Source organism: Xenopus laevis, chromosome 5L (genome assembly GCF_017654675.1).
Source record: "Xenopus laevis strain J_2021 chromosome 5L, Xenopus_laevis_v10.1, whole genome shotgun sequence".
Lineage (NCBI taxonomy): Eukaryota > Metazoa > Chordata > Amphibia > Anura > Pipidae > Xenopus > Xenopus laevis.
Genome location: NC_054379.1, coordinates 14990318 through 15006315, shown reverse-complemented (window position 1 = coordinate 15006315; position 15998 = coordinate 14990318). Strand labels below are relative to the sequence as shown.

Here is a 15998-nt window from a genome sequence, read left to right as displayed (position 1 = left end):
ATGTAATGGTAACATATGCTGTAGGCAGGCTTCTGGTATTAATAAAAAAAAATTGCCTTTTCAAATTTATAACCTTAGGTTTGGCTCTTGTTTTCAGGTTCTAGGCTGAACAGCAGCACGGAGGCTTGTTCTAAGTGCTAGGAGGACTTTTGGGTTCAAGTGCCTTTGTGAAATGATGTGTCTATTCTGGCGCTTGCCACTTGTATTTGGATTCATAGACTAGCCTTCACATTTCCGTACCGTTAATTATTTTTCTACATTCAAATTTGCTTCAGAACCATTCAAACTTTAAATTCATGTAAACCTGTAGCTCATTAATTTTAATGTCAACTAAAGCGCTGGGTACATGAACTGACCATTTCAGGCCAAAACACATCTGTTAATCTCCTTTGATCTAATAACCTCAATGGTAATTTGTGAATAACACTTTTTCTTGTGTAAATACAGGCACTCTCAGCCAGTGGCAGTAGGAGCCGATCAACAGGGCAAAGATCAGATGGTGACAGACGAAATGCAGAATTGAAAAATCGCTCAAAAGAATCACTAAAAGACTATGAACATTTTTCAAATGACAGAAATTCATGGGAGCTTTTTATTTTCCATGTGAGTGGAGGAAAAACACATCACTGGAAGAAAAATATTTTTGCTCTGTTTCATTTACAAGATTGACGCTCTATTGCGCCCCCGTGGGTCCCTCTGGTAGTTTCTGTAAAATCCAGGATCTTAACTGTTCCAGCTCTGCCAGATTAAGCTCATGATAAAGGTTTGGAAAGCTATGAAACAAGGTGTTCACGCCAAGAGATTTCAGTGTATTATTGGTTTCTTCACCCCATTTATGTAAAACCAGCTTATCTGCTACTCCGTGGCACTGGAATAATTCTGGCAGGGAACTTTTTGCTTCTTTAAGTGCCTGGTAGGGAAAAAAGAAAAAATTTTCACAATTCGAGGAAAAAAGCTGCCAAAAAAACACCCAAAACCTAATAACGTGAATATACTCTAGAACAGTGATCCCCAACCAGTAGCTCGTGAGCAACAACATGTTGATCCCCCAACACCTTGGATGTTGCTCTCAGTGGCCTCAAAGCAGCTGCTTATTTTTCAATTCTTGGCTTCGAGGCGAGTTTTGGTGCCATAAAAACCAGATGTATTGCCAAATAGAAGCTTCTGTAGGCTGCCAGTCCACATAGGGGCTAGCCATTCACAGCCCTTATTTTAGCATCTCAATGGAGGTGTTTTAGCACCAATAAATGGCTTCAGCGAACCACTAACCATGAGTGAAAGAAAAGTTTTTGTGTTAACATTCATATTCTCTGAAAAATTGTTAAGAAATCATAAATTCTGCCAGGGTATGTAAACTTATGAGCACAACTGTAATCAGTTCAGGTAAAAAACTCAGTAAAATCGAGTGAAAACCTGAATCGTACGATTTTTATATGGTTTTTTTGTCCAATTTTTTTTTGCCTGAAAAGCCCAAAATGGTCTGTTTTTTGGGCTAATTGCATCGTAGACCACAGAAACTTCAAAAAAGGATAAGGACCTCCGCTATTGACTAATACACAACTTTGGCAGATCTGAGATGGCGGATTTTCCGATTCTGGCTTTTTGCAGCATTGGGCATAAAAAAAACAACTAAAATTTCGAGTTTAGCCCCAAAAAGCCCAATCAGAAAAATTCGGAGTTCAGTAAATAAAGCCCTGTATGTACATTTTATTTCTTGTTTATAAAAAGAAAAATAGTAAGATCAAAGCGAGTCCACTCTGTGTAAAACCACATATTATAAATCAAATTAATAAGTGCTTGTACAGGTATGGGATCCGTTATTCGGAAACCCGTTATCCAGAAAGCTCCAAAATACGGAATCATCTCCCATAAACTTCATTTTATCCAAATGATCCAGATTTTTTAAAAATGATTTCCTTTTTCTCTGTAATAATAAAACAGTAGCTTGTAATGATCCCAACTAAGATATAATTAATCCTTATTGGAAGCAAAACCAGCCTATTGGGTTTATTTAATGTTTACATGATTTTCTAGTAGACTTGGGGGCCGATTGACTAACTTCGAGTGAAGGTTTCGAAGTAAAAAAAACTTTGAATTTCGAAGTGATTTTTGGGCTACTTCGACCATCGAATGGGCTACTTCGACCTTCGACTACGAATCGAAGGATCAGAACTAAAAATCGTTCGACTATTCGACCATTCGATAGTCGAAGTACTGTCTCTTTAAGAAAAAACTTCGACCCCCTAGTTCGCCATCTATAAGCTACCGAACTCAATGGTCCCCATAGGCTTTCCTAAGTTTTTTTGATGAAGGATATTCCTTCGATCGTTGGATTAAAATCCTTCGAATCGTTCAATTCGAAGGATTTTATCGTTCGATCGAAGTAATAATCCTTCGATCGAACTATCTGCGCTAAAATCCTTCGACTTCGATATTCGAAGTCGAAGGATTTTAATTCCCAGTCGAATATCGAGGGTTAATTAACATAAAAAGCTGTATAATAAAAGTTCTTTTCAAATGAATGAAATCCAAATTAGTTTTTTTTATTAAAGCATTCATAGCTGTTGTAAACTTGTTTAAAAATCTCAGCTGTCAATCAAATATTGCCTGCCCCTCCTCTATGCCTTAGGCATAGAGGCGGGGCAAGCAATTACTTTCACTTTCCATTCAGCACTTCCTAGATGTCACTGCTTTCCCCACATTTCCCCCTCTCTCTTTACCATTTAATTGTGTAACCAGGACATGGGGATGGACATCAGGTCCCCCATTCTGGTGCACAAACAAGATTCTGAGATGATCCAAGACTTGTCTTAATAACAGTCTCCACAAAATGGCTCCTACCTGCTGCTATAATTATGAATTTCCAGACCGAAGGAAACAATATTAATTTAAATTGTGTAATTAAAGTTTATTTTGCTTGACTAACATGATAAAATAGGATTTGTAATATTTTTTCGGGCGACAGGTCCCCTTTAAGGTATTAAGATCCTAATTATGGAAAGATCCATTATCCGGAAAACCATAGTTCCCGAGCATTCTGGATAACAGGTCCCATACCTGTACTGAACAAAATCAGCATGTCATTTCTTAAGGTGTCAAGCATCATGGTTAGTCTCTGTATGCTTTCTATTGAAGTACATCAGCTTTACTATATATTTGCACAGCACAGAACACAGTACATTTGGAGAGACAGTAAATATCAGTGTGAATAACACTATTTTGTTTCCATTACCTGATATAGAATGGAACCATTATTGAGAAAACTAGAAAGAGCAAATACTCCAGCAACATCCTTATGGTACCTATAGGCTAAATGCATTGCCATGGCTCCTCCCATTGAAAACCCTCCTGCAAAGAGAAGACAGTTTAAAATGTAACAAAAGATTCTAATATTTTGAACACAGATTTAAAAACAACCATTGGCTGCACTTAAATATACATAGTGCATGTGAGATGCAACCTTAATGCTGGGTCAAGACAGTATATATCAGCTCTTATGACTAGAAGACCCCATCACCTGCTAACCATCATTATATTACTTTAGTAAATGTGCATGGCACTTGATTGGTGGTAAAGTCCCCTTGGATAAGCAGCAGAACCCAATTTCTAGACATGTGTCAAGGGTTGATGGAACCATGGTGAGCAAATTGAGATTTTACTGTTCATCATATGCTCAGCAGGATGTAATAGTACAATGCTGATTTTTGGGTTTGATTTTAAAGGAGAAGCCAGGAAACCAAAGGTTAAAAAACCCCTAACCCATACCCTACAATGCCCCTAAGTCTTTACTTACCCCTCCATGCAGATTCTGTCAAAAGGAGATCACGGGGTGCCATCTTCCTCTCTTCAGTAATCTTCGGAATGAGACCGTGGTGCAGCGTATGCACAGTTGGAGCAATTTTCTGTTTCACGACAACTGCGCATGTGCCGAAACTCACCAAAATTGCTGAAGCGTTGGTCTCATTACAAAGGCTACCGAAGCGGCTGACGATGTCACTCGTTAACGCCGATGGCTGAAATTAATGTGGAGGGTGTTCCCCCCCCCGCCTATGGGGACCTTCCCCATAGGCTAACATTGCACCTCGGTAGGTTTTAGGTGGCGAAGTAGGGGGTCAAAGTTTTTTTTTAAAGAGACAGTACTTCAACTATAGAATGGTCGAATATTCTAACAATTTTTAGTTTGAATCGTTCGATTTGAAGTCAAAGTCATAGTCGAAGGTCGAAGTAGCCAATTCGATGGTCGAAGTTTTTGAATTTGAAATTCGAAGTTTTTTTTATTCTATTCCTTCACTCGAGCAAAGTAAATGTGCCCCGTAGAGCTGAATCATATACAGATAGAAATAATAGAATTCTACCTGTGTCTGACAATTCAGCAACAGTAGTGGCTGATGTTCGGGTGCCTTCAAAGGCAATTTTACAACCAGCCTGATCCACAACCAGACCGATATCCATGTCTTCTGCTAATATCGATCAGCTCGTCTCCTGCCATACACGCACCGAATACCGCACAAAATTTTTTTTTGCAGAATATTATCGGTGCGTCTATGGCCACCTTACTGCATGTACAAAATTTTTGACTTCCAACAGACTCTTAAAGGAGAAGGAAAGGTTAAAACTAAGTAAGCCTTATCAGAACGGTCCATCTAAATATACCAGTAAACCCTCAAAGTAATGCTGCTCTGAGTCCCCTGTCAAAAGAAACACAGCATTTCTTTCCTTCTATTGTGTACTCATGGACTTCTGTATCAGACTTCCTGCCTTCAGCTTAAACCTCATTGCCCTGGGCAAGAGCATGCTCAGTTTGCTCCTCTCCCCCCGCCCCCTCCCTTCTCTACTGTAATCTGAGCCCAGAGCAGGGAGAGACTCAGGCAGGAAGTGATGTCACACCACATTAATACTGCAGCTCCTATCCTAAACAAACAGAGAGTTTCTAGAGCTTTTTACTCAGGTATGGTAAAACATTCTACAGAATAAATATAACATTCTAGCTTACACTATTGCAGCTAATCTACTGGCAATAAAATGCCTCCGTAGCTTTCCTTCTCCTTTAAAATGAAGATGAAATTACAATAAAAAGCTCATCTCATCTCTAAAATACAGTGACAATTCAATACCACCGAAATACAGCAAATATTAAGGGAATAGCAACTCGCACAGATTCCCAAAAATTTGGTTTCTCTTGCAGATTCATATTTCTAGACCATTTGGAAGAACAAATATATCAGAATTGATTCAAACCAAAAGGAACATCAGTGTTTTTCGGGAATTCTCAAGTGCTCTTGGGAATTCTTTTCTTCCTTCCAATTGCTTTGTTAATAAAATCTATGTGACCCTTGAGCAATGTACACAAAAAAATCACGGGTGTTTTCACTTTTGAGAAAATTCAAGTAATACATTCTAAACATCGGAGAGCACAGTAAACGTTCCACATTATTTCTGTGCAACATGAATCGCAAGTTCTAAAAAAAAAAAAAAAATCTACCCTTTAACAGCAGACTTACCATTTAATGTATTAATATGACTCATTTTAATAAATCACGTTATTTTGCCTGAGAAGAACTAGATTGCTCCAAATACTTGGATGATGTAAGCATTATAAAGATTACATTGAACTTTAATTGTTAATGAGAGAAACATCTTTCATGGAGGTTAAGTTGAGGTAAAGGTCTTATTTTTTATTGGAATTTACAGAAGTCAAGCACAGCTTTTTGTTCCAACATTATAAGATCATATATATTTGTATATGTGGGGTCTGGGTGCACATGCTCTAGACCTACATCTCAAGGTGGAGGCATCATACCAGGGAAAAAGAACGGCAGTCACTTATAGATCCCATGGACAGGCAAAGTAAAACAACTGCAGACTTTTTAAGGCAAAAATAAACAAATCCTTGCGCGTTTTGTGCACTTAGGGACTTAATCATAGGCTGATTAAGTCTACTTATAGGGGGTTATTTACTAAAATACAAATTTATCTCATATTTTATTAAAAAAACAACGACCAAACTCGAATGCTCGATTTGACCTTATTTATGAATGAAATAACCCGAAATTTGGATGGCCGGAAAACCCAATAAAAACGACCAAGAACCCGAACCCACTCGAATTTTTGGCCTTTTTCCCAAATTGTTTCGAGTTTTGCCCGAAAAAAAAAAAAAATTAGAATTTTTCAAGATTTTACTTTTCAGACTTTAATGAATAAGTCTAGTAGAAAATCATGTAAACATTAAATAAACCCAATTGGATTTTTTTTTGTTTCCAATAAGGATTAATTATATCTTAGTTGGGATCAAGTACAAGCTACTGTTTTATTATTACAGAGAAAAAAGAAACCATTTTTCAAAATTTGGATAATTTAGGGGCCCATTTACTTAGCTCGAGTGAAGGAATAGAATAAAAACAACTTTTTCGAATTTCGAAAGTTTTTTTGGCTACTTCGACTTCGAATCGAACTATAAATCATTCGAATATTCGACAATCGAAGTACTGTCTCTTTACAAAAAAACTTCGACCCGCCACCTAAAACCTACCGAGGTGCAATGTTAGCCTTTGTGGAAGGTCCCCATAGGCTTCCTAGCAATTTTTTGGTCGAAGAAAAATCGTTCGATCGATGGATTAAAATCCTTCGAATCGAACGATTCGAAGGATTTAATCGTTCGATCTAACTATTTGCGCTAAATCCTTCGACTTCGATGGATTTACATTCGGCAGTCGAATATCGAGGGTTAATTAACCCTCGATATTCGACCATATGTAAATCTGCCCCTTAGATAAAATGAAGTCTATGCATTTCCATAATTCAGAGCTTTCTGGATTACAGATCCTTTACTTGTCACTCTTCTGTACTTCTGGTACTAAATAAACCTTAAACCCCCGCCTAAGCATTGCAGTGGGCTTAGCCAAGGCAGCCAGACCCATAGGTTGTAAAAAGTGCTATAGTTCTATGGGCAGAGACTGCAAAGTATAATATAACCAGCAAACAACTCCCAACCTATAGAATAATGCACATTTTATGGAGTTGCATAAGGGGGTCCAAAATCTCATAACGGTCCATGAGAAAACTGAAGCTGCATTTTACACCCAGTTAGTCACAATCTGGCAAGTGAAGCTGCAATGAGTCACAAGCAATCTTTTACAATGCAGTCACCTCCAGAGTCGAATATTAGGTAACGAGACTTTCTTGTGGTTAACACTACAAAAGAAAGGGAGGTGGGGGAGAAGAGTCTCGGTGCATTCGGCTACCTCTTTGAACGGCTTTTTTTCCATGGAAAAAGCTGCAGTGTATCACTCAGCAACACTACGCTCCCTGGGTGAAGTCTATAGTAAACCCTTTGCGAGACGGTGATTTCAATGAATATTTGTAGTATGTGGCAAAATGTTATGATTCACAAAAGGTAGAATTTCAGCGACTGGCTTGACCTGATGCACAAAACACATGCTTAAGAGGGGGATTGCTTTCATTTTTTTCCAATGTGCTCAGTAAATTGGGTCTTCCCTGGCCTCGCTTACAAAAAATGTGGAATAATGAGCGACTGCCCCATCCACCAGAGGTTACACACAGGGATTCTGTAACGTCTTACCAAGGGAAAGGTGATTTTTACTGGCAGGAGACACCCTTTGTTTCCACTACACTGGTGTAATCCCCGAGCACGTCACACTGTCAGTTGCTTGAACAGATGGGCTATAAATTATCATTAGTCTTAACTTTCAGATTTTTCATTTGCAGGTGAGAAATCCAACGCTTCGTGACCTGCTTTTATACGTTTATAGTATTTCAATCTAAATAAAAACAGCTTGCTCTGTGATAGTAACATAAAGAGGGCTATTTACTAAAATCTGAATTTTTCCGATGATTTAAATAACAAAAATCTGACCAAACTAGAATCCACAATTTCACCTTATTTATTATTAAAAAAGGCTTGATTTAATAGGTTCAGGTAAAACCCAATAAAATCGAATGAAAACCTGAATCGTGTGATTTTTTCTTTCTGGAATCGCTCGATTTTTTCTGTTTTTCTTCCTGAAAAGCCTCGAATTTTTGTCCAAAAACCAAAAAGATCAGATTTTCAGGCTAATTCTAGCGCAGACAACAGAAACATCAAAATAGGACAGGGACTTCTGCCACTGATTTATACACAACCTTGGCAGGTTTGAGATTTTCAGATTTGGGCTATTTGTTATATCAGGCTTTAAAAAATATTTAAAAATCCAAGTTTAAAAAAAAAAATTTGAGTTTTGCCCCAAAAAGCCAAACAGGAGTTTAGTAAATAACCCCCAAAGTATATGATTTGCTACCTGCCTGAGGAGGGTATTAAAAATAGCATCATATTACATAAACCCATTCTGTTTAGTGATGTGCAGGTCAACAACCGACCCTAACTCACCCGCTCCCAATCCTCACATGACCCCAACCCGCTCTGCACTTCTATTTACAGGCCAGCGCCCAAACCACCCATCTCTGACATCACAAATGGGGGTGGGGTGTCAGGTAAGTAAATACAATCAATTGCGGATGACTAACTTTTGTAATAGACTTAGGGGCAGATTTATCAAGGGTCAAATTTCGAGTTTATGGGAGTTTCTAAAAACTCCCATAAACTCGAAATTAAAAAAAAAAACGACCAATTGAAATTTATTAAGAAATTCTAATTTTTTAAATTCAGGTGAATAGGACCGACCTGCAAACTCAAATCGAATTCAATCAAATACGATTCGAGTTTTTTTTTTGGCAGGTTTTAGATGGTGAATAGTCAAATTTGAATTCTTAAAGGCACAGTACATGGCAAATTAGCCAGGAAATTCTACCATTTCTGATTTTTCAGGGAAAAATCCGAAAAAAAATCAGGTTTTTCGGGGAAAAAAGATCGAAAAGAAATCTAGCGATTTGGGTTTTCGCTTGATTTTATCAAGTTTGTCCTTGATCCTGCTTTTTTAATAATAAGTAAGGTCCAATAGTGGATTCTAGTTTGGTCTGACTTTTTTTATTTAAATACTCAGAAAAAGTTGGATGTTAATAAATAAGCCCTCCATGTTTATGGTTTAGTAGCAAGACATAAAGCTGCCGTTATATATATAGTAATTAAATAGGGACCCGCACTCCAATGTTGCGTGAAGAAAAAAAGGTTTTTATTTCAAAAAATGGGCCGAAACGTTGGATGCACAAGTTGAAATAAAAACCTTTTTTTCTTCACGCAACATTGGAGTGCGGGAACCTATTTAATTACTGTATGCTAAAGCTTTGACCCAGCACCCACAGTAACTCCAAGACTGGATCAGAGTGTGAGCGTTTGTCTATATATATATATATATACATATATATATACAAAATCGAACCCAGGCACGTGAACGTGGAAACGGTGTGCACCTTCAGACGACAGATATATATCTATATATCTATATGTATATTATATTATATTATATATATATATATATATATATAGCGTAAGGAAAAAAAATGGCGGTACCTAAAAGAATTCTGTTCTTCTCTATACCCATTTTCAGTTCTTCATTAATCAAACTTGTTAGATCCCGACACATTGAGTCCAATGACTCGAGATGTTCTGGGCTGTGGACTGAAATTTTGTACCTGTCAAACCAAACACTGGACAAGGCTCCGTTCATTAGTGTGTATGGGCTGCAAGACAAACAAAACAAAATGTATTAAATTCATACATAAATACTGTATTTGTATAAAAAAAGATGCTCAGTCAATCCAGTTAGGAAACGTGCAGCTATGAGAACTATAAGTAGATGAAACAATCCATCAATGATATATAAAGTAACGATAAAGTGAAATATTCCCATCATGGTGAGCAGATATATCTATCTGTAGCTTTAGGGAATTTACTAAATGCACATTTCAATTAAATGTTCTAAAACTATACAAAGGGAAATGATATCAACCCACCACTGGCCTCCTTCTCCTACTTCTCCTTCCTATCACCCACACTCACCAAATCCTCACCCTGCTTTAACAGTTAACAGCTGACTCCTCCTATTGACATCACAACACAGGCCCTATGAAATTATCTCCCCTCTCGTTTACGTCACTGACCATCCCCCCCTCGCAGACCCGCCCCCCCCAACCCGGCAAGTACAGTTTTTTAAAAAGTGGCAACTTTAGCTTAAATAAAAATGTTTTACAGAAATGTATTAACAAATAAGTAGTCGTAGCTAGTGATGGGCAATTTGTCCTGCTCTGATTCATCAAAAAATTAGTGAATTTCCAGTGAAATTCGCGAAATTTTATTTTGCCGTCCGCACCAATTTTGATGCCTGTGTCAATTCTGCCGCTCGCGTTAACGCTGACGTTAAAGTCAATGGGGTACATTTATCAAAGAGTGAAGGTCCGCCACTAGAGTGAAATTCCGCAGCTCTCAATTACAGTGCTACGCAATATGTTGGCGCTATATAAATACATGTTAATAATAAAATAATAATTAATTTCTATGGGATTTTGAAAGGCGTATTTATCAATGGGTGAAAGTGAAAGTTCACCCTTTGATAAATACGCCTATAAAAATCTCATAGAAATGAATGGAGAGTGGCGGAATTTCACTCTAGTGGCGGAACTTCACTATTAACTTCACTCTTTGATAAATATACCCCAATGGGCGTCCGAATAATGATTACGCACAGCGGTTTTGACGCAATCGACTTTCCCAACGTGTATTTTCCCGCAAATTTATTCGCCGACGGCAACACATGGAAATTTGCTGAAAATTTGTGCCTGCGAATTTATTCACCCATCACTAGTCACGGCATGGATACTGAACTAAATCTGTTATCCGGAAATCTGTTATCCAAAAAGCTCCAAATACAGAATGGCAAACACCCATAGACTCCATTTTATGCAAATAATCCACATTTGTTAAAATGATTTAATTTATCTCTGTAATAATAAAACAGTACCCTGTACTTGATCCCAAATAAGATATAATTAAAGCTGGCCATAGAGGCAAAGATCCGATCGTACAAATCCTCGATTCTTACAATTTTTGGACTGTGTGTGGAGAGTCCCGACATTTTTCGTCCCACGGAGATCGTTCATTTGGACGATCGGACAGGTTAAACGATTTCTGTCGGCTGCCGATAATTTCTCTGCATCTATTGCCGATCTGATGATTTTCAGTGGGAGACTGTCACTGGCTTTTGTCGGACATAAACTTTGGTACGATTTCTGTCAGGGGCAGAACATCGTCTGATCTGTTCTTTTACTACTTTATTTAAACTGATGGTTAGTGGCAGGTTCGGGTCCTTTCGTTCCTCCGGATATTGCAGGTAAATCTGCACCAGCTTAATCAAAATTGGAAATAAAGCCTAATGGGTTTATTTAATGTTTTTCTAGTAGACTTAAGGTGTAAAGATCCTAATTACAGAAAGATCTGTTATCCAGAAAACCCCACATCCCGAGCATTCTGGATAACAGGTCCCATACCTGTACTGATAAACTTATGAGAATTGGTAAAATACTCAGGAAAGCCGAAATTCCGCCAGACTCACTCCTTTTTATAAACTTGCGCAACGGCGCCCCCCGCCCCTTTCCATGATGTTCGGGAGGGGCGGGCGAGCGCTGGTATATAGATAGGAGTAACGGTGAACGGGTTAGGGCAGTGATCCCCAACCAGTAGCTCGTGAGCAACATGTTGCTCTCCAACCCCTTGGATGTTGCTCTCAGGGTCCTCAAAGCACGTGCATTATTTTTGAATTCCAAGCTTGAAAAGTTAACATTGCATAAAAACTAAGTATAGTGCCAAATAGAGCCTCTTGTAGGCTGACAGTCCACATAGGGGCTACCAAATGGCCAATCATAACCCGTATCTGGCACCCCAATGGACTTTTCATGCTTGTGTTGCTCCCCAATTCTTTTTACATTTTAATGTGGCTCACGGTTTAAAAAGGTTGGGGACCCCTGGGCTAGGGTCAAGTTTTTCTTGACCCGCACATCACCACTGGGGTAGCATAAGTTCTGCCTTCAAAATCCTCTACTCTAGCTTACAATTTTCTTGCTTTTTAAGATTTTATTGTTAGCACAATTTCATGTTTACCCAACTAGTAAAAAAAAAAGGACTTCTCTCTAATTAAGCTTGTCTGATAGTGATACAAACATTTTTTTTTTTACAAATGCTCAAAACCTTTCAAAGCCTTCCTTTGATGCGGGATCATGAATCATTGTCTTCAATCTAGAGAAAAGTTCTAAAAGATTTATTTGGCAGATAACTGGATACTGCTGATCAACGGCACAGGGCAGAGCACACAAAGATCAGAGCTGTTCTAAAGAATGGCTCCGGGCCTTTGTCAAATTTACTTTGGACACCAACCAGCTTCAAGGTTTATTCGTCAAATGTACAGCATGCGATGAAAGCAGCTGAGTCAGTAACAAAAAGAAGTGCTAACAGGAATGGCATCAGTCACTATATAAATATATAGTCTCGGGGTTGGAAGCCAAATTTCAGATCCTAGAGACATGGAGGCAGCTGCACAGAGCATGGAACGTAAGAGAGACCTTTGTAGTAAACAGCAGGGACACAGCAGATGGAGAGTCCATGGAGATGGAAGGAGAAGCTTGTTGAAAAGTCTAACCCTCTTTCAGATTTCCCCCCTGGAGCCTGAACATTGGGCCCAGGTAACTTATTAAAGACATGAATTGTTTTTTCTTTTGGATCAAAAATCAAATACTTTATGGCTAATCAGAGGATAACATGAAGTGCATCCTGTCGTCCAAGCCTTCTGTATTTTTCTCTTTGAAATAACGACATTTTCATCAAAGTGTAAAAAAACTCATTTGTCTACACTGTACCCAAGAATCCGGGAAACGCACTGCTCTTCTTGTTGCCCGAATCTTACAATTTCCTGCCGAAAGGTTAAAATATTGTTTTAAACTACGAACTTAATACAAGATAAAAACTGAATAATGAAGATGGAGTCAACCCTATGTGAGCTAGCACCATAAAGATGTAGCAAATGTTCTTCCAACTCAGAATGACGCAGGGAAATGAATTTATCAATTTTTGAGTTCGCATTTTCCGGATAACGGATCTTTCTGTATTTTGGATCTTCATACCTTAACTCTACTAGAAAATCATATAAATAAATAACCCCAATAGGCTGGTTTTGCTTCCAATAAGGATTATTTATTATTATTTACTTTTTATTATTACAGAGAAAAAGGAAATCATTTTTAAAAATGTGGATTATTTGGATAAAATGGAGCCCATGGAAGATGGCCTTCCCACAATTCGGAGCTTTCTGGATAACAGGTTTCCGGACCCCTTACCTGTAAATATATTTATACAGGTAGGGGACCGGTTATCCAGAAGGCTTGGGACCTGGGTTTTTCCAGATAACAGATATTTACGTATTTTGGATCTTCGTACCTTAAGTCTACTAGAAAATCATGTAAACATTAAATAAACCCAATAGGCTGTTTTTGCCTCCAATAAGCATAAATTATATCTTAGTTGGGATCAAGTACACGCTACTGTTTTATTATTACAGAGAAAAAGGAAATCATTTTTAAAAATTTGGATTATTTGGATAAAATGGAGTCTATGGGAGACGGTCTTTCCGTAATTCAGAGCTTTGTGGAACATGGGTTTCCAGATAACGGATCCCATACCTGTATACATTGTACTACAGTTGTGATATCATATAAACGTAAATGGGGTAATGTGATAAAAGGGACTTTGTTTGCTCAGGAGCAGGAACCCATAGCAAACCAATCAGCAGGTAGACTATACTGGTCACCTGTATTAATATGACTCTTTATTAAGTTTGCTGCTGATATACAGATGGAGCAAAGATGCAAACGACATCACTTTAGGCTGTTTCAGTGTCACTAAAAGAACACAACATGCTCGTATTTATATATAATACACAAAAGCCGTGAATATCTTGTAAATTATATCCTTATAAACGGTGAGTAGTGATGTCATCAGTTATAAACGGTGAGTAGTGATGTAATTTCTGTCACATGACTCACTAAAATTTGTGTATTATAATTAATAAAGTACCCCCCAGTTGTAAAATATGAGGATATTAGAAGTTACCTCGGAGTTCCATGACCTGTATAAAAACACTCGGCCTTGTGTTTTTATATGGTCATGAAACTCCTCGGTAACTTATAATATCCTTATATTTTACAAGAGGGGGTACTTTATTCACTATATAATGGGGTACTGCCCTATTTACGTTGTATTCAAGAATAACTAGAGAAAGTACAAAAAAAATTGGCACTTAGACGTTGTTGCCAGTTTTAGCCTCCAATCCATGTGATCACTGGAGCTGGCATGAACCACCCTAGGGTCTAGTAGAAAGCATAATTATAACCAGTGATATCCAGTATCTGTTTTTTTTTTCTCTGTGTAAAATGCATCTGGACTTTCCTAATAAGCTGCTAGCTCATCACGCTTATTGAATCACTACAAAGCAAAATATGTGCAACTACATGCAAAGAATTTAAGAGAAAAGGGGGAATGTGGGTTTTCTAAGGACAGTCCAGGACTTTAGTATTTATATTTAAGCCCATAAAAGTAATCCTATCTGTACAAACTGCTTTTGTTTGTGCGCTGGTACCAAACTGTGGCAGGCACTGCTCCGGAGCATCTGGTTCCTATCAGAGCTCAATGTTATGGCACTTATCAACCTAAAGGGCTCATAACCTTCTGGGCCTATTTAACACTTACACTCGTGCAAAGGATAAAAATATTACAATCGATGGGTTTCTGCCTTCTGGTTTTCTCAAGTAGAGTAACATATTAAATAACACTCCAAGGGGAATGTCCATTGTTTATAGATTGTGGACCTGGTTTAAGGAGAGAAAAACGAATGATTAGTCTGGGCTGCATTATATAGTACGAAGCGTCGGGGAGACCCAAGTAGTTACTGAGTAAGTCAAAGTTAAACAACATGCTATCAGTGCTGATGGAGTAACAACTCCCAGATTCTGTTGAAGCTTGATTTAGAACTTCTTATGGCCACACAGTCCAACACCAGGCCTTCAGTATTGCAATATGGAGACTCCTTCAGGCTGTATAATAGAGCCTTAAGCATAACCCACGAGAGGGTTTATTTGCTAATAGAGGGCTAAATTGAAAAAACAAAAACATCAATGCAACTGTCCTTACCCCAGAATGCAGCACTCTCTTCCCACAGAAGAGACTATTATTCCCACTGCTACTATAGGCACCATCTCTCCCTACTATACCTGCTATCCCACAGTCACACTCCCTTCCCAGAGACTATTACTCCACTGTTACTATAGGCACCATCTCTCCCTACTATACCTGCTATCCCACAGTCACACTCCCTTCCCAGAGACTATTACTCCACTGTTACTATAGGCACCATCTATCCCTACTATACCGGCTATCCCACAGTCACACTACCTTCGCAGAGCCTATTATCCCACTGTTACTATAGGCACCATCTCTCCCTACTATACCTGCTATCCCACAGTCACACTCCCTTCCCAGAGACTATTATCCCACTGTTACTATAGACACCATCTCTCCCTACTATACCTGCTATCCCACAGTTACACTCCCCTCCCAGAGACTATTATCCACTGTTACTATAGGCACCATCTCTCCCTACTATATTTGCTATCCCACAGTCACATTCCCTTCCCAGAGACTATTATCCACTGTTACTATAGGCACCATCTCTCCCTACTATACCTGCTATCCCACAGTCACACTACCTTCCCAGAGACTATTATCCCACTGTTACTATAGTCACCATCTCTTCCTACTATACCTGCTATCCCACAGTCACACTTCCTTCCCAGAGACTATTATCCACTGTTACTATAGACACCATCTCTCCCTACTATACCTGCTATCCCACAGTCACACTCCCTTCCCAGAGACTATTATCCCACTGTTACTATAGGCACCATCTCTCCCTACTATCCCACAGGCACTCTCCCTTCCCAGAGACTATTATCCACTGTTACTATAGGCACCATCTCTCCCTACTATACCTGCTATCCCACAGTCA

At 38.6% G+C, this 15998-nt stretch overlaps 1 protein-coding gene across 3 annotated transcripts in view; it reads right to left on the bottom strand.

Annotated features, from left to right (window-relative positions):
* Positions 1-560: 560 nt before the first annotated feature.
* lyplal1.L (lysophospholipase-like 1 L homeolog) overlaps positions 561-15998 on the bottom strand; it is a 37467-nt gene continuing 22029 nt past the window's right edge. For 2 of the 3 annotated variants that reach the window (XM_018262610.2, XM_018262611.2), the window contains 3 exons: positions 9464-9633; positions 3233-3348; positions 561-910 (listed from right to left, as the gene is read on the bottom strand). In XM_018262610.2, the coding sequence (XP_018118099.1) occupies positions 674-910; positions 3233-3348; positions 9464-9633 (523 nt within the window). In that variant the 3' untranslated portion in view covers positions 561-673. Of the gene's footprint in view, positions 911-3232; positions 3349-9463; positions 9634-14683; positions 14803-15998 lie in introns of all 3 variants that reach the window. The other variant, XM_041562548.1, reaches the window with a different exon arrangement.